The sequence below is a fragment of the Numida meleagris genome, chromosome 1 (genome assembly GCF_002078875.1).
Source record: "Numida meleagris isolate 19003 breed g44 Domestic line chromosome 1, NumMel1.0, whole genome shotgun sequence".
Taxonomy (NCBI): domain Eukaryota; kingdom Metazoa; phylum Chordata; class Aves; order Galliformes; family Numididae; genus Numida; species Numida meleagris.
In genome coordinates, this window is record NC_034409.1 from 35,996,105 (window position 1) to 36,023,393 (window position 27,289).

The window sequence follows — 27,289 nt, forward strand, 5'->3', positions numbered from 1 at the left end:
CCCTCTCTCCAGATGAGGAACACCGAGACACCGATGGATCGCTTCTGAAGCTGCAGGGCTGTCTCCTCACGAAGCGCCTGGCACCATTTGCACCGGTTCTCTCAGAGCGGCATTCTACTACGGGCGGCGTGCTTGCTTGTGGGGGTGTGAGGGCGACGCCTCCCATCTGAGGCGGTCTCCTCCCCGGTGGGCCCCGCCACCAGCAGGACGCCAACGCCAGCCCCGCGGAGGGCGGCGGGGCCGCACACACCTGCCCCCCACCCAGCGGGCGGGGCGCCGGCGGGGCGCATGCGCGCCGGCGGCCCAGCGCCCGCCTCCCCCCAGGTTGGCGGAGGGACGCGGTGCGGCGGCGGCCGTTGGGGCTGGATCGGCGCAGGTACGGCAGCGTGGGGCAGTGTCCTCGGGGTGCCGCGCGGGCGGGGCCGGGAGCGGGGCCCGACGAGATGCGGGGGGGGTGGCGGGGACGGAGCGCCGAGGGCAGAGTTTGTCGTGTGGCCTGAGGGGGAGCCGAGCAAGAGGTGCTCGGGTCAGTTCCTCGTCGCTGAGCCGCGTCTGCGGCGGGGCGGCCGCCGGGGGTCGGTTCCGCCGGGGGTCGGTTCCGCCGTGGCACGGCGTTGCGGAGCGGGGCGCGGAGGGGCAGCTGTCCCCGTGTCCGGCGCCGCGCTGCGCGCCGCTCACCTGCGGGCGCTGCTGGGAGGCGCAGCGCTGCCCTCGGCGGCTCGGGGCGGGCGTTCCGGCTGCCCACAGGATGGCCGGCTCCTCTCTCCGGGCAGATGTGAGGTTGTTCGGTCTAGGGGCGTGCATTGGCGGCTGCCATCTGTTCGGTGCTTGCGTTCCTCAGTGACATACAGGGCAAAGCCGTGGCTGTGCTGCTGTAGTAATTTTATTGTTGTTGTTATAGAGCCGCTCAGCGAGTGGGCTCGGGCCGGGCCTGCCGTGCCTCTGACTCGCAGCCGCTCCGCTGCCCTTAGTTCGTGTTACCGAGCGAGCCAGCGAGCGAAGAGCCATCAATAATTCACCGCTGTCTTATGCTTTTAATGAATAACAAAGGCGAGCGCACCCCCAGCTGCGGCTGAGGTACGGGGCCGGGCGCTCCTGCAGGACGCGGTCACGGCGGGATGCTGCTCGCAGGCTGCAGCGGGCACCAGCGCTGTATCAGCGTGATGCAAAATGCGTGGAAAGTGCCACGGCAGCCGATCTTTGTTCCGCTTAGGTTGATGGATCTTCCCAGAAAATAAATGCATACTTTAGATGTTTCTTTTTAATACGGCGCTCAGAATGTTGTGTACGGTGAATTGGCTAGAAGTTGTGTTAGACTCCTTAGATATAGTTAGTAATATGGAGTCATAGAACGGCTCAGATTGGAAGGACTCTTATCGACTGCCTGGTTCCAGCCAGATGCACGCACTTCTAGAAAGCTTTACATACCGTGAGAATTGTGATGGCTTTTACTAATTAAATGTTTTCAGCGTTAACTGGAGATGAGTGTATCTTTAGCCAAAGTCTTAACATGAGTTACACTGCTGTCACGGTGCAACCCAGAGTAAAACTGAGCTGTGCTTCGGGGCTCCTTCCGAGGTAAGGCAGAACCACGCTGTGCCTTCAGAACGGCGTCTGGAAAGAGAATACTATCTGCAGGCACGTTCACTGCGTTCAGAGAGGCTTTGCGAACTGAATGCTGTGCTTTGAATGTTTACAGTACGTTTCGGAGGATTCTACCTCCCAGAGCGCTGATTTTTCTCTGGAGTAGGAGGTATGCCATGTTGCACTCTTAAGCCATATTTATTTATAAGTTTCAAAAGGGCTTCATAAATAGAGCTCTCTGAATTTTGTGTGCTGCTTCTTCCCTCCTGTAAGAGAAGCAACGCTTGCTGTCTGCACCCAATTTCTTCTAGTTGGGGATATCCCAATATTAATTTAAAAATACATTTTTTTTAAATCAGCAGTTCAGCAAAACACGAGTTCTTTTTACTTTATGAAATCTTGCTACTAAATAGACTTATGCTTCTTTGAAACAGTGTGAAATGGTGTTTGGATGGCTAGCAGAGTAAAGAATGGTAGAAGACTGCATTACAGCATGATATCACAAAACAAAGGGGGATGCAGTAGAAAAACATCGTATTGAAGCAGTTTTTCTTTTCCTTTTCTTTTTGCTAGTTCTTGAATTCTGCAGACTTGCCTGTTTCTTTTACTATCTGTTGGTAAATACATTACCTAATGTCACTCACAAATAAAAGTAGTAACTAAACACTGGAAGAGTCCATACCTTCTTTTCTCGTGTATCTTCCTGCCCTCCAAATAACTTGTTGCAAATTTGGAATCCCTAAGTGAAAAGTTCTGCAAAAAATCCTCACTTTTACAACCATGACAAACTTGAAGGAAATTCCTGTGTCAAATGTGGAACTGTCTGTGCAATGTGCTAGCGTTGGTAGCAGTGTTTAAATTTGTCCAGTTCTTGTGGCTAAGCAGAAATATAAAACAGTTTAGCTCTGGGAAAAAAAAATAAAATTCACCAAACCTCTTTATCAAGTGCCAACATCTGGTGAACATCTCACATAACGTAGTTGAATTGGTGTTCTGAACTTAAAGTTAATGTCCACGTGAGCCTTACACACAATGCTGGGTATGCATTTGCAGTAATTGGACTGCTCCTTTAACAGGTATGTATTTGTTACTCCACTACTGTAATTCCCCGCTGAGTTCTTTTGGGCTTAAAGCATCTCACATTCCAGGCTGTATAAATGCCAAATATTTCAAAACCCACTGAGAAGAATGCAGGCGTTATGGTGGGCAAATGCCAATCCTGGGGAACCGGTACAAAAAATCCACTTGTCTATCCTGCTCCCCCTGCCGCCCCCCCCCCCGCAGAAGCAGGCTCTGGAGTCTAATAAATGAGGCCTTTGAGATTTCGTTGTCCCCACACAGCAGACCTTTCTGAGTATTAAAACACTACAGGTAATATGCACATTTTTTGGTAAATGCTAACTAGAGTTTTCTTGTCATCAGAATGTTTAGAAATAGTGACTCCGTTCTTCTTTTTTTTTTTTCCCTCCTGTTTCCTTGAGCAGGTAACAGTTCTGTTGTGCTCTTGACTGTTAAAGCTAAAAAATGAGCTTTTTGATGTATAAAATGTTGGAAAGTGATGCCACCACCAAATGGCTTTTTCCAGCAATTAGGGAGTTGCTTTCAACTACCAACAGGCTGAAATGACAGCTTTGAGTAGACCATGAAAGAGAAACTCCAGAGCTTGCAGCGGGCAGTCTTAAACAAAAGTATTGTTTTTCAGAAGAAAACTTACTGCTGTGATAAGTTCCTGCTTTGTGGTGGTAACTGCTCTGATTTGGGCAAGGAGCTGACCCCTTCTGAAACCTGGGTGAAGCATTTTAATTTGACTGTTCACAATGTTTGCAGCTCTTGGTTCCCGTTAGAAATGATAGGAGCGTATTAACTGTTGTTCAACTGGTTTCTTTGTAATACACTTTTATTTAATCTTAAATAACAGATTTGTGCGTTCCTTTGGGAAGTTGTGTGGGTAATCACCAGTGCAAGTGGGGCAGCAGAGAGGTAGGAAGAAAGGGCAAAGTTCTGACAGCATACACCAAATTTGCATTATTTTCAGGTAATAATATAAGGAAATTAACTTATGCTGTTGTTTCATACTAGTTTATGACAATTACTTGAATTTTATACGTCACTCAAGTTGCATACCATATCTAAAACAAAAATGGTCACAATGGGGAGACGCGAATGCTATTCCGACCCCTTGCTGTATATTAATATAGCAAAAAAAGTGTGAAGGAACTTCATGATTTTGTTTATTTAATGTGTACTGCCCTGAAATGTGTCAGTATATGGGCTGCTGTTCGCAGTAGCAGTGAGACAGAGCACTGTGTCAACACTGTGGCTTTTTACATGCAGTCAGCACGGCTCCTGGTAAACGCCCCGGCTTGCTGTGCACGTCGTCGTGCGCCTTCACAGCAAGGCTGCGTGTTTGTCAGTAATGGGAAAACCCACAAAGCTTGAACCAAACCCATACTCCTTAATAAGACTGACATTTAATACGTGGTGGTGGTTTTGTTGTTGTTGTTTACCATTATTTCATAGAGCTCTTTGCCAAAAGAAGCTTTTTTTTTTTTTAGGACTGCTAAGTTTTTTGCACATAGGTTTGGTTTTGTCCTTGCATAATGTGTTCAGCAGACATTTAGGTAAAAACATTCAGGCAGTGTCCAGTCTGAAAATGGAGCTGTTTGACACAGGCTTCTTCTCCTGGTATGGGTGGTTTGCCTCACCTCTGCCTCTCCCTACAAAGCGAGAAGTAGTGCGGGGAAGAAAAAAAGTTGTGAATGGAAAGTGTTCTACAGATTGCATGCCTGGCTGTGCCCATCTGACGATCTGTGGAGAGCCTAACAGAAGGGCTGTGCTTTATCACTTTTGCAAATTTTTTTTTAATGTACTATAACAGAAAAAGCTTCCTTTTTAATAACTGAGTAAATTTCATCTCAGTGGGGTATGCAAGTACAAACAGCTGGTGATGCTGAACAGTGAACTGGAGCACTGCTGCCGGGCATCATGTTGGGCTGTTTTCAGTGGAGCCAAAATGGAAACACTTGAAATGGAAACAAGTCACCAGAAGGGAAAAGAAGTGGAAGAGTAGAAGAGTAGTTGATCCCATTTTGCTTTCGTCTGCATTCTCTCTCTTTGATGCTGGTGGGTGATTTTTGGTGCAGTTTCCTAGGTGCTATAGGCAAAGCATGCAGGCAGCCTTCCAGCATTGCTACGCGGAAGCCCGTGTCTTCCTGCATCTTGTGTTAATTGTGAAGGCTGGAATCCAAAGGAGCTGGGAATGGGAAGAGACATCATGGTGCTTGTTACCGGTGTAATGGTATTCGGTATGGTGTATTTGGTAGTGGGAAAACTGTCTGGTGGCAGCAATGAAAGCAACTGTGTTCCTGTAAATGCGAGCCTGACTTTGAGACTGGGGATATGGATATTTCCAGCTCCGTCAGTGAATTTTAAAGGACTATTTCTGGCATTTTATTTCTTTCCAAGATGGCAGTGTTTAGCTTATTAAATGCTGAATGCTGACATGGAACTGTTTTACTGTTTACCTGAAAATGTTTTTGATGTTTAACCTTGAAGAAATGTCCCTCAGCTTTGGCAGTCCCTTTACTTTAATCTGTTGGCTCAACAGGTTTTATCGTCACGCAGAGCATATAATCAGAATGTTTGTAATAGCTAAGGAGAACTACAGAGAAAGCAAACAAGAATATTTGTAAAGCTTACTTAAATAGAACTTGAAAACAAGCTGTTCGTGTTTGTGTTGCGTTAGAAAAGCTCCATACCACAAAATTGTGACAGTTTTCTTTATAAATGATGTTTGTGTGGCTGCTGCTGATCAAAATAAAATAGAATGGGAAGCAGAATCACAGAATGGTTTGAGTTGGAAGGGATCTTAAAGACCATGCAGTTCTAACTCCTGCTGTGGGCAGAGTTGCCGGCCACTATGTGTCCCTTTTTATTTATGTAGGGTCCTCTCTGTGCTTGTTTGGCAGTTTCTTAGCAGTTGTTGGGTTTTTGAGGGGAGTAATTAAGAAAGGCAACAACACTGTAGGTAACTTATTCTTGCTGTCTGAAAAATTATTTCTAACTTTTGCTCCAAATGTCCCTAACGGCGTGGTAAAGCAACTTGTTTAACATGGCTGCATGTTCACTCAGTCAATGTGTGAGACAGAAAACAGTTTTGAGCAGGGTTCTTTGATTCCAAGGTGATCAGAACACCTTGATGTAACTAAAACATTGGCATGTATACTAACTTCAGATTCCATTCATGGCATTTCCTTTGCTTTATGAAATAGATAATGAACTGGACATACATTGCAACAGTAATTAGATGACATCTCTTTGTGGTTACGGTCCTCATCTTTCTAATCTGTTCCCTGCCTGCTCTTTTCAACTGGAAGAGTGAAACAGATTTTCTCTAAAACAGAATCGATCCAGTTAGTTAGATGATGCTACAGTTCTCTTCCATGTTAGGTACCCTTGTGAAGCCTTAATTTTATCTTTATAAAAGTGCCAGTTTATAGTTTTGAATCATGCAAAGATTTTATGAGGTCTGATAAACTGAGGAAAATAGGATCTTCTTTGTTGGAGCTTGCGTAATGTGTGCTGTACCATATTGTTATTAAAAGCATGGAATTAAAAAAAAAAATAAAGATGATGTGTGTTAAATTGTCCAAATTACCAATTAATTGCACACTTTTACGTGTATTATGCAGTGAATTCATATTTTATGTGATACTTATTAAATACACAGTCATCACTGAATTATGTTATGTATTAAGTGCACATCATCATGCTGCAGGAGAAGTCTTATTGACTAGTTCTGTCACTCCAGTGAAGTGTTACAAGGTTAGACATAAATTAACCAAAACTGTTATGGACTGTAATTTATTTAAAGGTATGCTGATTTCTGTCTCTAGAATATTTGTTTCATTGAGATTAAAGTGGAAACTTTGGAGTTTGTATTTTTTTTCTTGCTGGTTCTCGTTCTTGAATATTAAATGTGTGTTTTGATACGAAAAAGTCTTAGACTATATTGACTTTTAGATCCAGAGTTTGTTCTTAGATCTTCTGAGTTCACAGTCCAATATGAAGCAAAAATTTGTAGATGCTGAAGTTGATACTTGTTTCCATTCCAACATGAAGTATTCTGATCATATTTGTCTAGTTTTTAAAAATACAAGTGACTGTAACAAGTAATATAATGTTATCTATAAAGATACAACTATTTCCTGTTTGCATTCTGACGATGTGACTGTTTCATTTAGGGCTTCATATGATGAGGCATTTATTATGGCCAGTGACCCCTTGGAAGGCTTTCATGAAGTGAACCTCGCTTCGCCCACTACACCGGATCTTCTGGGAGTAAATGAGCCAGGGACTCAGGAACAAACTACCTCACCCAGCGTTATTTACCGACCTCATCCTTCTGTCGTGTCCTCTGCGCCGATCCAACCCAATGCATTGAATGTTTCCGACCTTCCCACGCAACCTGTTTATTCATCTCCCAGACAGCTGAATTGTGGGGAAGTATCAGGTGTCAGGTAAGCTTTGTGCATCTCTTCACTGGTGGTTTTTTTGTTTGTGGAACTACTAGCTTTACTAAAGATAGTACGTTAATATACTTATAGTGTCTAATATGAAACTGTGTCTGTAACAGTACATTCAGCACTACTACTGCTGTTTCTAAAATGCTTTTAATTTATAATATAAATTAAGAAAACCCTCTCTCTTTCTTTGCAGCATCAATGTTACTGACGCAGTACTTTGTTCTACCTCTGGACCCCAGGGTGGGTCATTCAATCACAATAATTCCAGAAAGGAGAGCAATAATGCAGAGAAAGAGTATTTGCAGGGTGCTACAGTAGCAGATGTTGCTGAAGGAAACGAAGATATTTTTGGTTTGAGTACAGACAGTTTATCTCACTTACGGAGCCCATCTGTACTGGAAGTAAGAGAAAAGGGCTATGAAAGATTGAAGGAAGAACTTGCAAAAGCTCAGAGGGTAAGGCTTGTTGTCTTGTCTCCTCCTGCTTTTTCTCTCTTCAGTGTGGTTCTCATGTGGCAGAATGATAGGTGGGCCAGAAGATGCTGAGTCTACTCATTTATAATAGAACTATTACAGTGTAATTGTTTGAAGTTATTCTGAATGTCTGCAGTGCTAATGTCTTAGATTTGTTCCCTGATAGTGTTTTTTTTTTTCTAGTGCTGCTGCTACGTAACATGTAAAGCTTTTGCTACATTGCTGGTTAAATATTTTTTCTTAGAAATTTAGGCCAGTCCTTCATTCTGACATTTGAGTATAAGAGTAATTTTTCTGTCATCTTGTTGTTAGTTTTTAAGTACTTATAATGTTGATGATATACCTCTCAAGTCTTCTTTCTCCTGTGGGATAAAAGTGTAGATTGTGTTGTGGATTATGAGTGTTTTAGAATGTGAATACTTCTGAGGTATCAGAGGGGAATGTTTGTGTAGGAAAAAAGCAATACAGATGTCACTGAAGTTCTATAGAGTACTGTGACACCACACTTCAGTTGAATATGGGTAACTTTGAGGACACTGTGGCTCAATTGGTTAATATTTGTAAAGCGCTTTGTCTTGTTTGGATGGATGGAGCTATATAAATGCAAAGCCATTATTTACCATTCTAACATCCTTCTGTGCTTAAACTTCCTAGTAGTCTTTTTGTGCTGTTTGTGTCTGTGCCCTCTCCTCTACATGATTTCATTCTTGTTTCAATTTAAACTCATTTTACCTCGTGTTTGAACTTTTCCTCTCTGCTTGCAGCCTCTTTCTGTTGAATGTAGTCATTGTTTCTGTCATAGTTGCATTTGCCCTTGTCAGTGTGAATCTTAGATATGGATTCTGATAAAAGGAAACATTAACCTGAGTTAAGTCTGAGGACCTTGCATGTGAATATATAAACCGAGCAGTTAAACTTGAAACCTTAGAAAGTTAAGATCAAGCTACAGTTTAAACTTTAGAAAAGATATTCCAGCTCCTGACAGGGTACAAAATTGTAACTAATGTACTTAAAATCAGCAACTCAGATATACTGCTGTTACCTTTGAATTATCTGAAAATGTTAATTCACTGTAATGTAGCATTAAAGCTGTTAAGACCATAAAAGAAAAAAGGAAAATTTTAGTTTCAGATGGTTTGGATGTTCTTAAAAAATAATAATAAAAGAAAAGACTCAGCTCGAACTTGAGAACGCTGATGTCAAAATCCTTGTTAATTCTCAGCACCTTAGGTTGATTCTTACGGTATTACATTAGATGGGTAACTTCTGTTTGCTTGGCTTCATAAACTTCTGCTGGTTCAGGATTACTCAGTAACACAGGAGTCTTTATAGACTGCACGACAACAAACCTTATTCCTTTCATAATATATACTTTCTTCCACTTTGTAATAGGAACTATTTTTTTGTACTCCTAATTCATCTTTCCTTTTTTTCCAAAAGTCATGGCTGTTCATACAGGGCTGTGTCCCCCTGCATTAGTCAGTGTCATACAGTCTTTGAATATATATCCAGCTATATTTAGCTTTGTCAAAGAGTACTCGGTTTAAAAATCTGCAGAAATACAGTTAATACGTGGTGCTTGTATCTAGCTTTTTTTTTTTTTTTACATTGTGCTTTTAAATTCTCTTTAAGACTCTGTGGTTCACTTGGGTTTATGAGCTTTGTCAGGAACAGTGAGAAAAGTAAGAATGGCAATTGGTACTTGAATTTTATGAGATCGTTCATCCTAGAAAGCATACAGACTTTCCAGGAATTAACTAAGCGAGCACCAATTTGCTATCCTGCCTGTTTCATTTCTTCCAAGCTTCTTTTTACCCAAAGCGTGTCTGCAACTGTGGCATGTATTAAAGACAGATGGATTTGAATTTGTTGCAGTTGTGACTGGAAGGAGAACTGGAAGGGAAATAGGAATTTTGAAGCTTAGGAATCCATTATCTGAATTCTTTTTTAATGTCTCTGCTTCTTCGAATGCAACTTTTTTCTTCTTATGCTCTCTTTTTTTTAATATAAGGGTTATATACACATATGATATTCTTCTGTGTCAGTCTAGGTAAATTGCAGGTCTGAATCATATAAGAATGTGAGAAAGGTTGAGCTGGAGGTAACAGCAGGGCAGCATTTTTTATAGTAACAGTGTGTAAGGTTGAGTGTACTTCTGCCTGAACGTAGTTTTGAGTCATTAGAACTTAGCAGATTTTTCACCCTTCGGTGAGCCCATTCACGCCTTTTTCTTTTTTTTTATAATGTTTTTTCAGTGTAGACTTGCTTTCTGGCTGCACTCTATCAAATGGATCTGAAGAGCCCACTTCAAATGATCTGAACCTTTCTGTGTGTTTTGCCCCTCTTTTTAAAACAGCTTCAGGAAAATTGAGGAGGTGTTAAAATATGTAACGATCCAATGCCTGGGAGTGTATATCCTCATGTCTCTGGACGTTTGTCTATTTTTGTTCTCCAGCTATTATTGAGACGTAACACTATGGTTATTGAAAGTAAATAAACCACCTTTAGATAACATTGAGAGAAAAGTGATGGTATTTTGTATTATGGAGCTTCTTGACATGCAAGTTTAGTGGAGCCTTTGTAATGGGACACCTTCTGTTTGTCTTTCGTATTAAGTAACCAGCACATTGCCTGTACTTCAAATTGCTTGCTTGTAGCTTCTGAGCTGTGGCAGCTCACAGTCACGTCTTGCTTGAATTTTTGTGTGACTTGGCCATGAAATTCATCACTGACCATCAGTGTAATGATGCCATTCGTAACTGCAGAGGGAAACTCAGTTTTTTATTTTGTTTTCTCTTGGAACGCTGAAATCTCCAGCTCTTACTGATAGCTTGCCCCTTCTTGATGAGGAAAGAGCAATCTACCAGAGCTGATGATTGCAAATCTCATACCCTGTCTTTCCCACTGTCTTTAGAGTGAGATCTGTAGGCTTGTTGGCAACAAGTAAAGCCATTTATGATTTTTGTAGCAGAATCACAGAATTGTAGGGGTTGGAGGGGACCTCTAGAGATCATCGAGTCCAACCCCCCTCCAAAGCAGGCTCCAGGCTGCACAGGCAGGCGTCCAGGTGGGTCTTGAATATCTCCAGAGAAGGAGACTCCACAGCCTCCCTGGGCAGCCCGTTCCAGTGTTCTGTCACCTTCACTGTGAAGAAGTTCCATCGCGTATTGGTGAGGAACTTCCTGTGCTCAAGTTTATGGCCGTTTCCCCTTGTCCTGTCCCCACAGACCACTGCATTATTGATATTTCCCTAGTAAGAGTGAAATTGAGATGTTTTCTCACACTGATAAAGTGACTGTTGTGAAAGAGTAAGAGTAACAGTGTAAAACATGGCATTGTAAGTTTCAATGTATCTTTCTTGAACATGATACTCAGATCTGGATTTTGTTTCAGAGGCTTCAGTTTCTGTATGCCTTCTTCCTCTTATGAGATCAAACTGGAGTACTCAGTTTCGTTTGTCTTCAGATCTCATGTATCACTACGGGGTTTGCAGGGGATTTTTCTACCTGTGTTGTCAAAGAATCCGGTGTAGCAGGGTTCATTGCCATTATTGTAGTGTATCTGAGTAGCCTAACGCTGGTGGTTAAATCTCTTTATTTTTTTCATAGAAAAACATGATATTTTGAAAACTCTGCATGGATTAATGAATAAAAAGATTCACAATAACTACCAAGGAATTCCAGTAGCATTGTAGGAGAACATCTGGCATTATTAAATTTCTGCTGTCATTTGCTTGTAAACTATCGAAGAATAAAAATGAGAAGGCTCTAGAATGACATCCCAGAACTCCACCAAAGAGTGTTTTCAAGCTTTTCTAAAACAAACTGCAAAAGACTGCTAGCTTTTGACTGCTAAAGATGTTCATTGCTGTCTTTAAGTGATGAAAGGCTTGTTTCCATAATGCCACCAGCCTTAAGCTGGTGTAGTATCATTGCTGCAGATACCAAATTTTTTTCTCAGGCAAGTGGAAGTCTACATACAAGCAAAAGAAGGATCTTCACTGGCAGCATAGGACCAAATAATTGAGGAGTCTGTGAAGTGCCTTTATCTCTGAAGCCATAATAGTTTCAGTTGGAAGGGACCCTGTAAGGGTGGAGCCTGTCAGACTGCTTTTGAACTGACTCACTGCTAAAAGCATATCATTGAGAGCGTTATTTAAATGCCACAGACAGGCACTGGGGCATCAAGCAGCTCCAGGAAGTCTGTTCCAGTGTCTAACTATCCTCCTCTTGATAGAATGCTTTTCCTCATGTCTAGCGTGAACCTCCTTGATGCAGCTTGAGCCAGTACCATGTATCTTGTCACTGGATACCACAGAGAAGCTGGGTGCCTCCCTCTCTGCTGCTCCTTAGGGAACTGAAGAGAGCAACAAGGCCACCTCTCAGCCTCCTTTTCCCTGTGCTTACCAAACCCAGTGTCCTCAGCTGCTCCTCTTGGGGTGTGCCTTCCGGCCTGTGAACCCTTTTCATCCTCCTCTGGATGCATTCAAGTATCAGCACCTCTTTTTGGGTCACGGAGCCGGGAACTGTGCATGGTACTCCAAGTGAGTCCACACCAACACAAAATATATCGGGAGAATCACCGCTTTTGACTGTGCTGTGGTTAATGCATCCCAGAGTACAGTTTATCCTCTTGGCTGCTTCAGCAGTATTTCCACAGCTCTCATTTTAGGTGATATCTATAGAAATTTCTTGCTCCCTTCTTGATCTTCTGCATCTAGTGGTGACTTGCTTAAATTGCTGAACTAGATCCAGGATGATTTTCTTTTTAGAATTTAAAACATTAATTGTTCTGAAGCAGTAACTTGCATTTCTTATCACTTCTTTCTAAAGACCCAATCTACATTCTGATGGTGAAGATCAAAATGAAATAAGCAATAATATGACTATTTGATATAGGAATATATATATCTTTAAGGGATTTTTTGCCCTGCATGGTGTAAATTTTTATCGCCTACTTCAGAATTGTGTGTATTTTTTTTCACATAGTTACTTTTTCAGAACAGTAATGCAGGAAGGACTGCAGCATGGATGGTAAACCTAGAGCACACAGTTGTCTGTGTTCTGTATGGCTGGGAAGCGTTCAGTGATGACTTTAAGGCACAAGTGGTAGCAATGGCTCCAATAGCTTTTGATTTGAGCACTCGTTTCTTCCCTGCATAAAAAACCATCAGCCTGAGCTACTAAACTCATTTGACAAAATAACGTGTTATATTATGCTCCTCCTGAATTGTTGTGTTGCAGGAATTTGCCCTATGTTTGACAAATGTAGCTAAGCTGCTATGTGCAATAGACTGCATGCTGTTGTCTCCTTTTTGCTTTCATTAAGTAGCTTTACTTGTCTGCCTAAATTTTAATCTAAGCCTCCCCCTAATCTTTCCAGTTACAGGCAAAGCTGCAACAATCTCACTTAAAATAGTGTATTGATAGTGATAGGCCAAAAGTGATCAAGGGTAGTTCTGTCTACATGAGTTTGACAAGTCTTGGCCTGAATCTTATTCCAGCCTCCTTTTATGATGTCTTGTAGCAATCCTGTGTTTAAGATATGCGTAGTGTATTCCTAATAAATCAGTGAAATAAACCAAAGAGCTAAAAAGTATTGATGTATTCGCTGTATTTATAGGATCATGTGAAACTTGAGCTTTAAGCATTTTGCATCGGAATCTTTCGTTTCTCTATTAGCAGCTGTGCATTATGTGAGGAAATATTGGAAAAATTGGAGGAACCCCCCCCAAATATTTTAGTGATGCTTTTTTAAATAAAGACAGCTAAAAGGCTATGTATAGAAAGAAAAAAAATCAAAATAGCAAACTGGAATAAAATTTGATCAAAATGTCCAAAGTTGAAATCAAATAAAAGGAATTAACTAATGTATTTTACAATACATGGGTCTTGAACAGTCCTCAAACACTTGTCAGATTTGGGAGCTGAAGTTAGACAGGAGGATCTTCATCCCAGAAATAGAGAGCCTGCTATAAGGCAAGATTTAATTTCCTACATTATTGTGTACAAGTTACTCAGTCATGATAACTCTGGGAGAAGTGCCTCCCAGAGAAGTACAAAAGCTGACATTTTGGCCTTTTTATGCCTCTGTAAAGACTGGCCTGCCAGAGGTTTCAGAAGGCAGGTGTATTCTTTAACTGTTTCTGTAGGTTTTGAAAGCAAACTGTTGCTAGATCGTATTTGGAATTTCTAATGTGTCGGTGACAGTCTTGGATCCTATGTGTTGGGAGAGATGGGAGTGTAGTAGCTAGATAGGCAGGAGAAAAGAAGAGGAGGAAGGTCTAGATAGGGACTGGGGATAGGGGAAGAGTTATGGCCAAAAGGAATGTTTGAAAGGTCAGAATGGGTTGCTTTCTGCTTTTCTTTCTCTTGTTTTTTTTTCTTCCTATCCTTCTCTTTCTCACTAGAGCTTCCAGTGTTAATGGGTGAGAAAGGGGAACTCTTCCAAACTCGTCAAACTTTATGTACTCCTGCAGAAATACCCCCCTCTCCCCTCAGACTTAGGAAAATACAGACTAGATCGGGCATGTGTAACCCTTATGCTGCCAAATCTGTACTAAGATCTTACTTCGAAAGTGATATGGTCAGGCCTTTTTCATTCAAGTGATATTTTAGTGATATCATGGACAAATAACATATTTGAAATTTCACAAGCTACTTTCATTTGATTTATAAATCTGCACTAATGAGAGTAAAGATATAATTACAGTGTGACTTCGTAATTGTGTTAGTTACAAGGAGACCTACAAGCTATTTCCATCTTGTTTTAAGATTGTAAGGGAATCAGGAATCATCTTGAGACAAGGATATGTTGAAAAATAAAAACAAACAACAAAAACAAAACAAAAAAAACCACAACAAAATCAAGTACTTATGTATTAATTAAAGTATCTGTTAAGGAATAGGTAAATAGAACTGATACTCTGTCCTATATTTAAGTCTTCTATACTTTCAGGAAAAGAAAAGCTGCTTTTTTATTTTTCTTAGAATTTTGGAAATGCTGATTTTTCAGGTTAGAGATATTGTAGATTGCCCTGGTACTCTGCTGTATAGCTGGAAGAAATAGCTATGTATGTACAGCATTAATTTAGTTGCTTCTAGTTTTAAGATGAATATGTTGAAAGGCTTTGTTTAGCAAAGGTTTTGTTTTCCTCTGATTTTTTTTCCTCTTTTTTTTTTCCCCTCTCTGTGGTGTTAGCTTTAAGAGGCCAAATTATTTCTCTAAGTCAGAATAAATAACTTTTAATTTTCCATAGGAGCTGAAGTTAAAAGATGAAGAATGTGAAAGGCTTTCTAAAGTGCGAGATCAACTTGGACAGGAATTGGAAGAACTTACAGCTAGTCTGTTTGAGGTTTGTTGGAGTCTTCGATGTGATATACTTAAAGGAAGCTGAGCCAGATGTTTTATGTAGAATCAGTGTTTTTTATGCAATTTTTCTGTAATAAGCTTATAAAAGGATTTCTGTTCAAAAGACCTGGGTGTGGTGGTAGAGAACTTAAGAGGAAGTAGTAGACTTTTCAATCACATGAGAGACTTTGTCAGTATGCCTAGGCACTAAATGAAGAAAATAAGGAAAATGTATCAGAAAGCTTAAAAGTTTTTAGGCTTATTTTTTTGGCATAAGTATTTTGATGCAGCTTCTCTGTCTGACAACATGGCTATTTAGATAAGAGCTAAATTTGGGGTTGTCATGGTGATTAAATACAAAATAGCGTCGTTCCAGATCAAAGGACGTAGAGCACAGTACAGAACTTAACCATGCTTTCAGCTTTTAAATTTTGGGTCTGGTAGCACATTATACCCACAAGTTTAAAGAGAAACTGAGTAATGCACCAGGGTGGCAGCTGGTTGCAAGGTGAAAAGCCTTGAACGTTAAGTAGGACCTCTTCTTTTGAGAAAATGGCAGTGATGCCAGCAAAGGTTGCGAGCTTGCATTAAACAGAAAAAAACATCTTAAATCCACACTTCAAACAAGATCAGTTATCATTTTTTCATGGAATGTCTGGAGGCTAAGTTATGATATGCATACCTGTTGGTATGAATTTCATAAACCAGTTATACTTTCTGTTTACCAAATTGTAGGTCTTGGTTTTCAGCATATGCATGGAGATAAAACATCAAGCATGTTTTAGAAACAACATTGTTGATGTTGTAATGCTACAAAAGTGCTATCAAAACCTGGAAAATATTGACATTCATAAATGGAATTGCAAACTGCTCTGTGGATTGGCAAAGCAATTTATTTCGTCATCCCAGTAGTGCAAAGTTACTAAAAATATTAAGCGGTATAAATATTAAGCAGTGTAAATGGAACACTGGAAGGCTATTTTTTAGCATAAGTATTTGTGTATACTGGGGGGAGGAAAGTGTTGGGCAGGCATTTTAACTGCAGAGGAATAAAGATAATGTTATCCATTTAACTGAAAACAATTTATCAATTTGTGAAAGCTACACATGAAATATAGTGCATTAGTAATGATTATTTAATGAGTTTTAATTATTCAGAACTCCGAACTGTTGTGGGCACGTTGCTTAAATTCTCTTTTGCGACGTGATTTCACCAAGAGTCTCTAGTAAAACTCAGTGCTGAGGTTTCTTCATTTTTGCAGTGGGATCTACAGTCCTTGGATTCACATTCTGTTCTGAATCCCACTAATTTCAGTGACTGTGTGAGATGCTGCCTAAGTCAATATGGTGAAGCTGATGTTAATGTATCTCAGTTGAGGATCAAGACTTGTTTTACACAGCTGGATGTATATGTTATGTTTTTCCACTGTAATAGCACTCTAACATGCTTTGCTTTCCAAGATGCATCACTAAGCAGAAACTGCATGGTCAATGTTAAATGTATTTGTACACATTGTATAAATGTGTATGTTCTCATTCCTGCATGTTTATGTTACTTAAGAGAATTTTACAGACCCATACCATACAGCTGTGTTGTATGCCAGTGGCAGCCAGGACTTTTGGTATCACTATGGATGAACTTGTTTTATTTATATAGTGTCCAGATATGTGCTAGGCGCTTTACAGATATGAGAAGGGTCCTACCTCAGGTAATTTAGTTGGTGGCCCTGATCTTTCCTTTTTTTTTTTTTTGCCTTCAATGAGTACCAAATAAGAATGGAAATTTGATCATGGGTTGCAAATTGCTGGATCAGAGCCAAAACAAATAAGTTTTGCAGACAAAAGGCTTAAAAGTCTGAGGTAAAATGATGTTTGGGAAAAAAGAATTGAAAAAAATCCCAGTCCTTTTACGCTTTCTTTGTTATCAGCTTAGTCCTGCTCATTTACTCAGATTGGTTTCTAGTGTGTTTTCTGTTCTACTTAAGAAATGTTTATTAATCCATAAATTATTTTTAATTCTTTACATTTTTATTAATGGTGAAACTTCAGGCTTGAGTTGTTTGACCAGTTTCTTCATACATTTGACTAAAACTGGTTATTCTGGCTAGAAGGAGAGAGAAATTCTTTTGGATATGTTACTGTGCCCCTGTTGCTTTTGTTGCTCCTGGTTGAGTTTTTCTCTTGGGGGTCAAGGAACATCAATTGTCAGCTGCTGAAGTGTGACCAGAGCCTGATGTTCGTGACAGGTATTGTTTCTGTTGGAGGGGGGGCGTGGGCTGTGAGCGGGTGGAGTTGTTGAGTTTCTGTATCTGGGCTCTGGACCAAGGCAGAAGAACTTGCTGGTGCAGGAAGGAATCCAGATGATAGGTTTGCAGCTATTTTTTGGTTTGTAACTATTTAAATTCAGCAGATTGTTGCACAGCTTATTTACAAGTAATCTCAGCGAAGCTTAAGTATGGTATAACTCCTTAGGTTTTTTTTTTTTAAACTTGATCTTGTAAATTTGTGTGAAGCATTTACTCCAGCTAAACTTTTTTTTACAGGAAGCACACAAAATGGTTAAAGAAGCTAATGTCAAACAAGCTGCAGCAGAAAAACAGTTAAAAGAAGCACAGGGAAAGGTGAGGTTTTTTCCAACTTGCTTGCTTTGTCTTTTTGCATGGTCCTAAAGCTGAAATGTAGATGATGGATAGATGTGTTTACATTATTAAAATATAAATTGACTTGTTCTGTGTTGCCTTGACATGTTCTTAGCTAACACCAATGGATGCAGAGTCTGTTTCAGCATCACATCAGATAGCTAGCAAGGTGTGCAAGAAAACAGTGTTACTATTGCAGTAATATAGAGATCTCTGTGTTAGCATTGCTGGAAAATGAAGTCTTGATTTGAACAGAGGTTATTGAAATGTCGTTAAATGATTTAACATCAGTCTACAAATACAGTATTTTTGTTTGTTAATGACTATATTTTTATTTTCAAGATCGATGTCCTTCAGGCTGAAGTAGCGGCATTGAAAACACTAGTACTGTCTACTTCACCAACATCTCCAACTAAGGAGTTTCAGTCTGGTGGAAAAACTCCTTTTAAGAAAGGGCATGCAAGAAACAAGAGTACAAGTAGTGCTATGGGTGGAAGTCATCAGGACCTTACTATGATGCAGCCAATTGTAAAAGACTGCAAAGAGGTAAAAGTACAAGGATTGTCCTCTTTTGATGATGAGCCAGTTTAATTGATTTGTTTTTCCTCACAGTAAATCTAGTATATACTAAATCTTGTAATAGTGATTGTTGCAGAGAGAATTTTATTAATGAAATAATTTTTCTGATGTACCAATAGGTGTTGATTTCTCAGTTGTATTTACTGTTAGATGTTTAAGGCAGGATGAGATAAAAATTGAAATATTGGGATTACTAATTTAAAGGTAGGAATTAAAAACAAACGAGGGAAAAGAAGTAACGAAACTCAACAGCGTAACTGAATGGCAAGTCCTAGTGGTGCTTTTTTTTTTTTAACAAAGTCCATTGCTGAAAGCTCACAAGTTTTCATCAACTGCCACAGAAAAAAAGGAAGAGTCATTTTATAAATCAATAGTGGATGAAAGGGAGTGGAGGAAAACTGAATGCGGGGTAAATTATTAGAGAAGAAGAGAGAGTTACCACTGGAGTCCTGGAGGGCCTTAGGTTTATCTCCTCATGCCATTGAGAATGGGGGAATACTGAGGCAGCAGCTTGGTGCTCTGGTCTTCAGAATGACAGCAGCTGAAAGTGATCAAAGAGCTGTGAGAAGGCTCAGTCTCCTGATGGTGAATGAGCAGTGGAACAGCAGGTGAACTTCAAAATACATAAATGATTCCATGATGTATCTGGAAAATAAAATGCAGCTCTAGCAGACATATGCAGTTTTTGGACTTAGAATAGGCTACATGATGAAGAAAAAAATGTAGTGTGCTTGTGGATAATTCTCTTCAAGTACCGTGTCAGTGTTCAGTGATGGTCAAAGACCTGCAGAGCCTTAGGAGTTGTTAGGAAGGGAAGAAATAGAAAAACAAAAAGCATGATACTGCTTTATAAACATGGAGTAAATATCTGCATCCTGTTCTGTACACAGCTATGATACTTTCATCTCTGAAAGAAAATAGCGAAAATACAAATCAGTGTGATGAGTGATCAAAGCTCTACAAGTATTTCTGTGTAGGGAGACTAGGGCTCTTTACATTGACGCACTCTGAAAGCAGGACAAAAATGTATACAATCACAAGTGACATGGGGAAGATGAATGGTGAACAAGTATTAGTTATTTCCTGTAATGAGAAGGCTCTGGAAACCAGAAGGAAAATCATTTTTAGTCAATATATAACTATATTTAATAACTAACTGTCGCAAAGTGACAAGAGGACAAAAAACAGTGTTCAAAATCATGCAAAATTACAACTGAAAAGCCCACTGAGGTACATAGAAGTATGTATCATTTCTGGATCAGGAAGCTTCTTCAATTAGAAATTGATAGAAGTTGGGAGAGCATATAATGAAGGCACATGACTGTATTTCTTCTCATGCTGTTCTGCAGGTAGACCTCAGTCACTGCAGGTCATTGGCAGAGAGAGCGATGAGCTAACTGGATCCGTAACGTGATTCACAGTGGTCATTTTTATACTTTGTTTTGCCAATCATCATTAAGTGCATTTATACCATCTGCCTTTTCATTAAAGATCTTGAGAAAGTATAATTATGTTTCCAAAGATGAAATAAAATTAAAAAAAATCCAACAACCCAAATGCTCTACTTTCTTACTTTCAGTGGTATTCAGGATATTTTATTAAATTTGATTTTGTTGCTCTTCAGAAAGATACAAACAAAAGGGGAGAACTGGTATGGAGCCTAACTACTCTGTAAGCATCGCTTTGAGATTTTGACTAAATGAAGTTTTTAAATGTTGAACAAGAGCATGAGGAAGGGAAAAACTGGTTTTGTTTCAATTTCTTCTGGAGAGAAAGTGGTCATTGTAAAGGATGTGCTGCAGAAAATCCATCCCACCAATACCAACGTCCCAGACAGCTAGTATGTGTGAGTAACCTCAAGGATAAGTGGATGTGTCTAATTAATTTGGAGTTTACAAACAGGATTTAGAAAAGCTGAACATGTACCCAGTGTAAATGCAAAATGCATCAGTGGATTTTTTTTTTTTATTTTCCCAGGAGCTGAAGTGTTTGTTGCAGGTAATCAAAACTTGGATCTAGTGAAAGTGCAAGTAAAGACAGAGAGCAGATATACACATAGCACACTGTAGGCTGGGAAGAAGGAGCATTAAGCTATATTCACTGAATAGTTTTTTCAAGGCAGCTTCTTTATAAATTGTAGATTTGGGTGAAGTTTTGTTAGATGTAGAAAATAATCGATAGTTACTAAGAAACATATAGTAATTTCTTGATTTGTTCTGTGTGATTCTAAAATAGTATTTTTTTCTGCTGGTATCTCCTGGTTGTTATTTATTTTAAAGCCAAACCTGAGGTGAGTTTTAAGGTATGGGAAATGTTCGCTCATGGAGCAAGTTACACCTATTGAGTTTCATTTGTGCAGTGAGGTTGGTGGCTTAGCAACCAGAACATTTATGGACTACCTTAATTAAGATGGTTGTTCCTGATTGTACCTGAGTGCAAGGCAAGTAGCTCTAATGGAAAACAAATTTGCCTGTCTAATTTTTATAGGTTCTTTGTCAAGGGGGGGCTGGGGGGAGAGGGGAAAAAAAACAATGAAAAATCTCCCTGAAACATGTGAAAGAATGGTAAAGTGCTGGGAACTCAGAGAAATGGTGTTAAAGAATAAAAGACTGAAAGAGGCTGGTTCAAAGCAGTATATTGCTCTTTTAAAATGGATTAAAAAACAATTTCAGCTCTTAGCGTGCATTTTCACTTTTTCATGCTCTCATCCATATTATTTGCTTTTGATATTCCAAGACTTTAAAGTCACATTTGCTTTATAAAGGTGCATATTACAAAAGCAGTATTAGTATTTGTTGGTGGTGTCTAGGGTTTTCTTGAAAATGTTTTCTTCCAAAATACTGCTTTTCGTTCTCATTCTCTCTTTTTGCATTCTCTTTGTCTCTCTTTGTTCTCTGGAGTGGAGTAGCAACCTAAGAAGCCCACAGAGGGAGCAGCACTAGGATCTGTTTTTCATTTTTCCACTTTAGTAACCTTTTTGTTTGCCTTCTGGGTTTTGACTGTGCATTTAGTGTTTTTTTTCTTTATTCTCCATGACTGCCTGCCATTTCTAGGGGCACTTTTTCTACATGATGTTTTCTTCCCTTTGTTGCATGGTATCTTTGATGTCCCTAACCTTCCTGGCCTGTGTTTGGCCTGCAGTGTATTTCCCTTCAAATAGCTTTTAGGTTTTGGGAGTATAGGCCTATTATAATACAAGAATGGGTTTTAACAACCAGTTGGAGGGAAAAGGTGCTGAAGTCTGTGTTAATAATCTCAAAGCCAATTTGAGTAAATCAAGGTGGTACCACACTTCTTGGGAAAGTGGACTGAAGAAGGTGTTTGTAGCTGGGACATAATAGTGTTCTTTCACATTGTGGTAGAAAGCAGAGTTATAATGATCACTGTTTACCTGTGGATACCTGTAGATGATCAACGCTAGTGTGATAATTACCGTACATAAAGTTTGTGAATCTTTGTGTGTTTTAGGCTGACCTATCTTTGTACAATGAATTTAGATCATGGAAGGATGAACCTACTATGGACAGAACATGTCCATTCTTGGACAAAATCTATCGGGAAGATATTTTTCCATGTTTAACCTTCTCGAAAAGTGAGGTATGCACTCTAAATGTTGTCACTGATGCTTTTTATTTAAATGTTACATGGAACCGGTAGGCTGTCTTAAAATCTTTACATATGAAGTTCAACTGTTTTTGTTTCACTCAAGTATGAGAGTTTACAGTGAAATACCCAAGTTTAGTCTGGAGTATTGAAACGATCCGTTTTTCTTCTCCATTTGCTATTCTAGATGTGGCTTTCTTAGGTGCACGCTGTCTACACCTTTCTGTGTTAATACTATCTATCAGAATAAGTGTTTGTAGGAATGGGTGGTGGGTTTTCCCCTGGTAAGTCAAAGGTCCCATTTAGTAGAAACTGTGTCCTGTCACTGTCCCTTGTTTGTACAGAGGGCAGTACAGACCAACATACTTAATTTTGTGGACCTGCTGGCAATAAGCTTGCAAGACCTTTTAGTAAATTGTATGCTAGTTCATTATGATTGGTGTAGAGCATTGTATGAAATTCTCCCACTAAGAAGTTTGCTCACTTACTATGGGAATTTAAATTACTTCTGCACTATGTGTAAGTAGGCCATCCTGTTGTATTTCCCAGCAACTTCATTTTATTTTCTTCCACTTCAGTGGCAATATGGTTACTGTGTTTGTATTTCCTCTTAAGGAGAGAATGAGGCTTCTAGCACAGGTCAGCTGTACCAGTTAATGTTTGCAGATGCTGTGCGTAGTGTCATGCTTTCCTTGGAATATCAATAAACTGCTGTGCAGTTAAACAATACGTGACATGTATTGTGCTTTTGAATAATTGAAAATGGTGTTATCTAAATGGTTGAAGTATTACTTCAGCTCTTTGTAGCCTCTTGCGTGTGTGTGTAGTCTTCTGTTTTGCTTTTAACAAATAGTACTGGGAAAGAATATTTTGTATGAAGTACTTTTTTAATAACATTCTAATTTTGAAGTGCTCAAAGTACAGTAGAAAAATATTTCTATTACTCGGTAGGAAAGGAACATGAACAAAGAGTTATTAAACGAATAAAATGGACTTTATTTTAAATCAAGTAATGACTATGACTTATGCATACTTAAACACTAATTTTGGGCAACTGTTGAGTTCAGTCAAGCAAAATGAGCGTATTTCTAGTGTGTTTATAAAGAATCAACATAAAAAAGCCTGAGGGAAGTTGCGCTTCCTTTATGAAGGTGATATTTTAACTATACCAGTGTTCTGAAGTCACAGTAACCTGTTGTCTCCTTTATATATTGTTCAATCCTACTTGTTTGAATGTCTTTCTAAAGTAATCTTTGGCTGAAAAATAGACTAATATTTGCTTTGTTTTACAAGTTACAGAAGTTACATGCTGCTTTTTTTTTTCTCACGGAACACAGTAAAATTAGAGCAATTTTTTAAATATACAAAGTTTGTGCCATGTCCAGCATCTGACAAAAACACTGCTTGTGCAAATGTATGTGCTGCTCGAGTGTATGAAGAATAACTGAACATACTGTTAGCATGCTATGCTTGACTGCATTCCCTGCTGTAAAGGCAGTTATCTTGCCTGAGGGAGGGCAGGGTTATTTGGAGGGCAGAATTTAAAGTGAAGCCTAGGAATGGGGGCTCTTGTGTATGGAGCAAGCAAAATCTTACTTGTAATTGAATTTGTGTTTGGTTAGTTGACTTCTTCAGTGCTCCTAACTTAACAGAGACAGAAATGTGTCACTGCTTTGAGGCAGTGGATAACATGGAGCTGTTTTTAACTGCTTTCTATGTTTCTCTTGCAGTTGGCCTCAGCTGTTCTGGAAGCTGTTGAAAACAACACTCTGAGCATTGAACCTGTTGGCTTGCAACCTGTTCGATTTGTGAAAGCTTCTGCAGTTGAATGTGGGGGACCAAAGTATGTTAAGCTAACAGAGGGGAAATCTGGACTCATTTGAGATAACTGTATTCTCAATCCAAGAGTTATCAGCTGTGATCACCTCACTGAAATTTGTATATGTTAAACTCGTAAATATTTCTTAAAATCTCAGACTTCCAGATTGCTGTTGCAAAATTTTATAGGGAAAGTAAGCAACTAATAATACAAAAGTTAAAGGTTTGTAATTCCCTTTTTGGGAGAGCCGCTTATGATGCATTGACTGTAAAAGTAGCATTCTCTTCCTTGGAGAAGATCTATCAGATTCTTTAAGGAGAGGCTTTTGAACTAGGGGCTGTCACTTGGAAAGCATGATGAAAAGGTATAGAAGTAGTATGGGATCAGTGTCAGACACCTAGAGTTATTTGTGGCGTGTGAAACCTAAGACATACAGAGCATATTGACAAAGGCAGCTGAAGTATTTGAGAGGAGATATGTAAAGTAAACCCTATGAATGTGAGCAGAAGGAATGTAATGAGGAGGGAATAAAGGCGAGGGTGAGCTTGAACGTAAAGCAGGAAATGTGGCTGAATGACAAGACGGTTGCTTTAGAAAGTTTGGAATGGTCCTAGAGGAATCTGAAGCAAGACTTATATGTCAGGTAATGATGTAGATGTTAAAGTGAAGTGGGAGGGGCTTGCCTGAGGCACTCGGGCTCTGAATGTGGAGAGGAAGGGATTTGTAGTGTGCTTTAGTGTATGTCGTCGTAAGCAAGTAAGACCAGTATCAATCCTGAGCCTTAAAAACCTGTAGGAAGTCTTAACTTCTTGTCTAAAAGATCTCTGGTAGAGTTAATATTTCTCTGTAATATTTGTTTTGGTAGAGCTCAGTTTTCTGATAGAAAACTTCCATCAGAATGTGTATATCAAGATTAACTTAAGAGTTTTTTCCCTATTGCTGCTGTTTTTCCCCTATTGCTGCTGTTTTTCAATTCTCATTTTTCCTCATCAGTTTTGAGTGGCAGAGAACATATATTTAACATGTCAAAGGAAGTTTTGGCTTTCTCTCTAAAGAAGCTGTATTACATTCTCCAGTGTAATCCTTAAGTAGTTGGCTGGGTAGAAATTAACATTTTTAGGTGTCTGTGCAGAAATTGTAATTTAGTTACATTAGTCATATTGAAAGTCAAGCTTTACTCTTTCCTCTCTTTTACAATTATCATGAGGTGACAAAAACTCCTGTATGATTGCTTGTGGTTAAGTAATAGGTAAAGAATATGCGGTATTTAAGCTTAATTTGACAGCAAATGTGCTTTGCCTTTAATATTACTGGCACTGAATGGGAAGCAGCTGTTTCATTTTTCACTTAATCAGAGTAGCAGCTTTGCATTTTCTGTTTTTATATGGTGAAAATCACTGTTTTTATTGAAACCATGTTCTTTAATAGGTAATGTAATACAGACAAACAGCATAAATAAATAATAGCAGTAACTGGAATAATGCTCCTAAAGGAATTATTTTATTGTACAATTGCCTGGGGGGACAGGAAGAATGGATGCATAAACAAGTGGGTAATAACCCAATGGCAAAACAAGGCATGGAGGTCAGGGAGCTATGATGTAGTAAAGAAAGGTTCTTGACATACAAAAGTTACTGAATGGTGCCAGTGATGGTGTGTAGTAATAAAATACAGCTGGGTTTCCCCACAGGATTCAAGTAATTGTCCCCATGGGGAAAAAAGCACTAAGCTGCACGTGTGCTCTACAGTGCAGAACTGACTCATTAGTAATAGCTGTCATGCTAGCATTTAACCTGGTGTGATGCAAGACACTGTAAAGAAGGTAAATCTGTTGCTGGAAGGAGAAAAAGGGCTTTTTTTTTCTTGGCATTAAAAATCTGTCTGCTCACGAAGGCTTGACTGCATTTGTGATCAGCTTGCTTCAGCTACTACAGAATTTCTTGGATCAATGTCAGTCCTCATAAATTACTGTGGAAAATCATATACACTTTTCAGTTTTCTCCTGTCTTGTATGGTTCTGTGGACCAGCTGCAGACTATTAAGGGGGCTTGTAGGCCACTGTTAAGACTGTGTGAGCTTAGTAATTTTTCTTTCAGTTTTGAAAGGTGGCTGCTTCTTAAGACTCCCTAATTTTGTGAGATAGAGATGGCAGGGAGGAGAGCCAGAAGCTTTCCAAATCAGTGGAACAGTGGGTACCTGACAAGCCAGTTCATCTGGGATGCTGCAGCACAGAAATTCCAAATCAAATTCCTGCTGTGTTTACATTTATTAAGATAGTATTAATAGCAGCTTCTTCTTCAGGAGGGATGGAAAACTTTTTTTCTAAAGGATGCTGGAAGAATTATTTTGAATTGAAGAATTTCTGACTACTGTCCTTTCTTTGTTCCTGAATGATACGTTTGCAGTACACCAGAAAAAGTGAATTTAATTATTTCGCCATCACTTTTTGTAATGGTAATGGAAAGAATTATTACAGGCAACCTGTTTTCCTTTGCCTCCAATTCTTTTATACTCTGAATGTCAAAATGTGATTTCAGTTTGGGCATAAATACAAAGCTGATCTTAGAATGCATCTGACAGAGACTTCAGAGAATTGACCGTTATTCTGTAGGGCTTGCTTTTTTTTATTGATATGCAATGTCAAGAAGAAATTTTTAAAAATCATTTTAAATGTTGGAATCAACTGATCATTTAAACAAAGCTTATTCCACGTACGAAGAGTTAAAGAATTCCTGCTGTTACAGACTGTCAGACTTGAAGCTGAGAATGTGGAAGTACCTGACCAATGCTGATAACAGATTTAAAAATTGGGAATATATCACAATGCGCTAGTGTTGGAACAAAATTTGTCCTTGTCAAACTAGAGTAGCTGATGACACCATTTTGTAAGCTGCAATTATTGCATTAAGGCAGAGACTTGAGTACCTATGCAAATAGGAAGTAATTACATTAACACTCTGCAGGTGTTAGACATTAATGCCAGATTTGTTTATTAAATTATGCAAACTTCATGTTTTGTAGGAAATGTGCTCTAAGTGGACAAAGCAAGTCATGCAAGCATAGAATCAAATTAGGAGATTCAAGCAGTTACTACTACATTTCTCCTTTTTGTCGTTACAGGGTAAGCAGATTTACCACGATTTCATTTTAAGTAGTGGCTTTTTTCTACCATTGTACAAAATGATATTAACCACCACTATTTTATATGGGTTTAGATAACTTCTGTGTGCAACTTCTTTACGTATATTCGATATATCCAGCAAGGACTGCTGAAGCAGCAAGATGGTGAGTAACAAATTGCATTTTGGGTAGATAGAGAAAAAATGTACGTAGCAAATGTGCCTAAAACTTGCAGTTGGTAGTCATTGTTGTAATTACAAGACTTTGGTGAATTTTCAGTAAAATTGCGAAGAAAGAAATGGTGCTTTTCAGTCCATCTTAGAAAAAACAAAAACATTCAAATGAAAATTCAAGAAAAATTCTGCGACGAGAGGAGTTACAATAATTTTCTGCACAGTATTTAAAAAAAAAATTCTTTGGCAAAGTATGGAAATATCTGTGGTCTTTCCTCACTGTACATCATTTTAGCCTTCCGGTTCCATTGTTTTGTTGTTGTTAAAGCCTGAAAACAAGCTCCATTTTATTTTACCTTTTCTTCTAACACATGGAATAATCAGCAATGTCATTTAAAAAAAGAAAAATGTTACATTGGTTAGA

The 27,289-nt window shown here is 39.2% G+C and overlaps 1 protein-coding gene across 3 annotated transcripts in view; it reads left to right on the plus strand.

Annotated features, from left to right (window-relative positions):
- RAB3IP (RAB3A interacting protein) overlaps positions 246 to 27,289 on the plus strand; it is a 28,111-nt gene continuing 1,067 nt past the window's right edge. The window contains exons 1-10 of one of the 3 annotated variants that reach the window (XM_021385158.1): positions 246 to 376; positions 6,828 to 7,103; positions 7,303 to 7,564; positions 14,841 to 14,936; positions 17,476 to 17,553; positions 17,914 to 18,117; positions 21,619 to 21,747; positions 23,484 to 23,596; positions 26,594 to 26,693; positions 26,788 to 26,857. In XM_021385158.1, coding sequence (XP_021240833.1) covers positions 6,853 to 7,103; positions 7,303 to 7,564; positions 14,841 to 14,936; positions 17,476 to 17,553; positions 17,914 to 18,117; positions 21,619 to 21,747; positions 23,484 to 23,596; positions 26,594 to 26,693; positions 26,788 to 26,857 — 1,303 coding nt within the window. In that variant the 5' untranslated portion in view covers positions 246 to 376; positions 6,828 to 6,852. Of the gene's footprint in view, positions 377 to 505; positions 527 to 6,827; positions 7,104 to 7,302; positions 7,565 to 14,840; positions 14,937 to 17,475; positions 17,554 to 17,913; positions 18,118 to 21,618; positions 21,748 to 23,483; positions 23,597 to 26,593; positions 26,694 to 26,787; positions 26,858 to 27,289 lie in introns of those variants that run through there. The other 2 variants (XM_021385156.1, XM_021385157.1) reach the window with 2 other exon arrangements.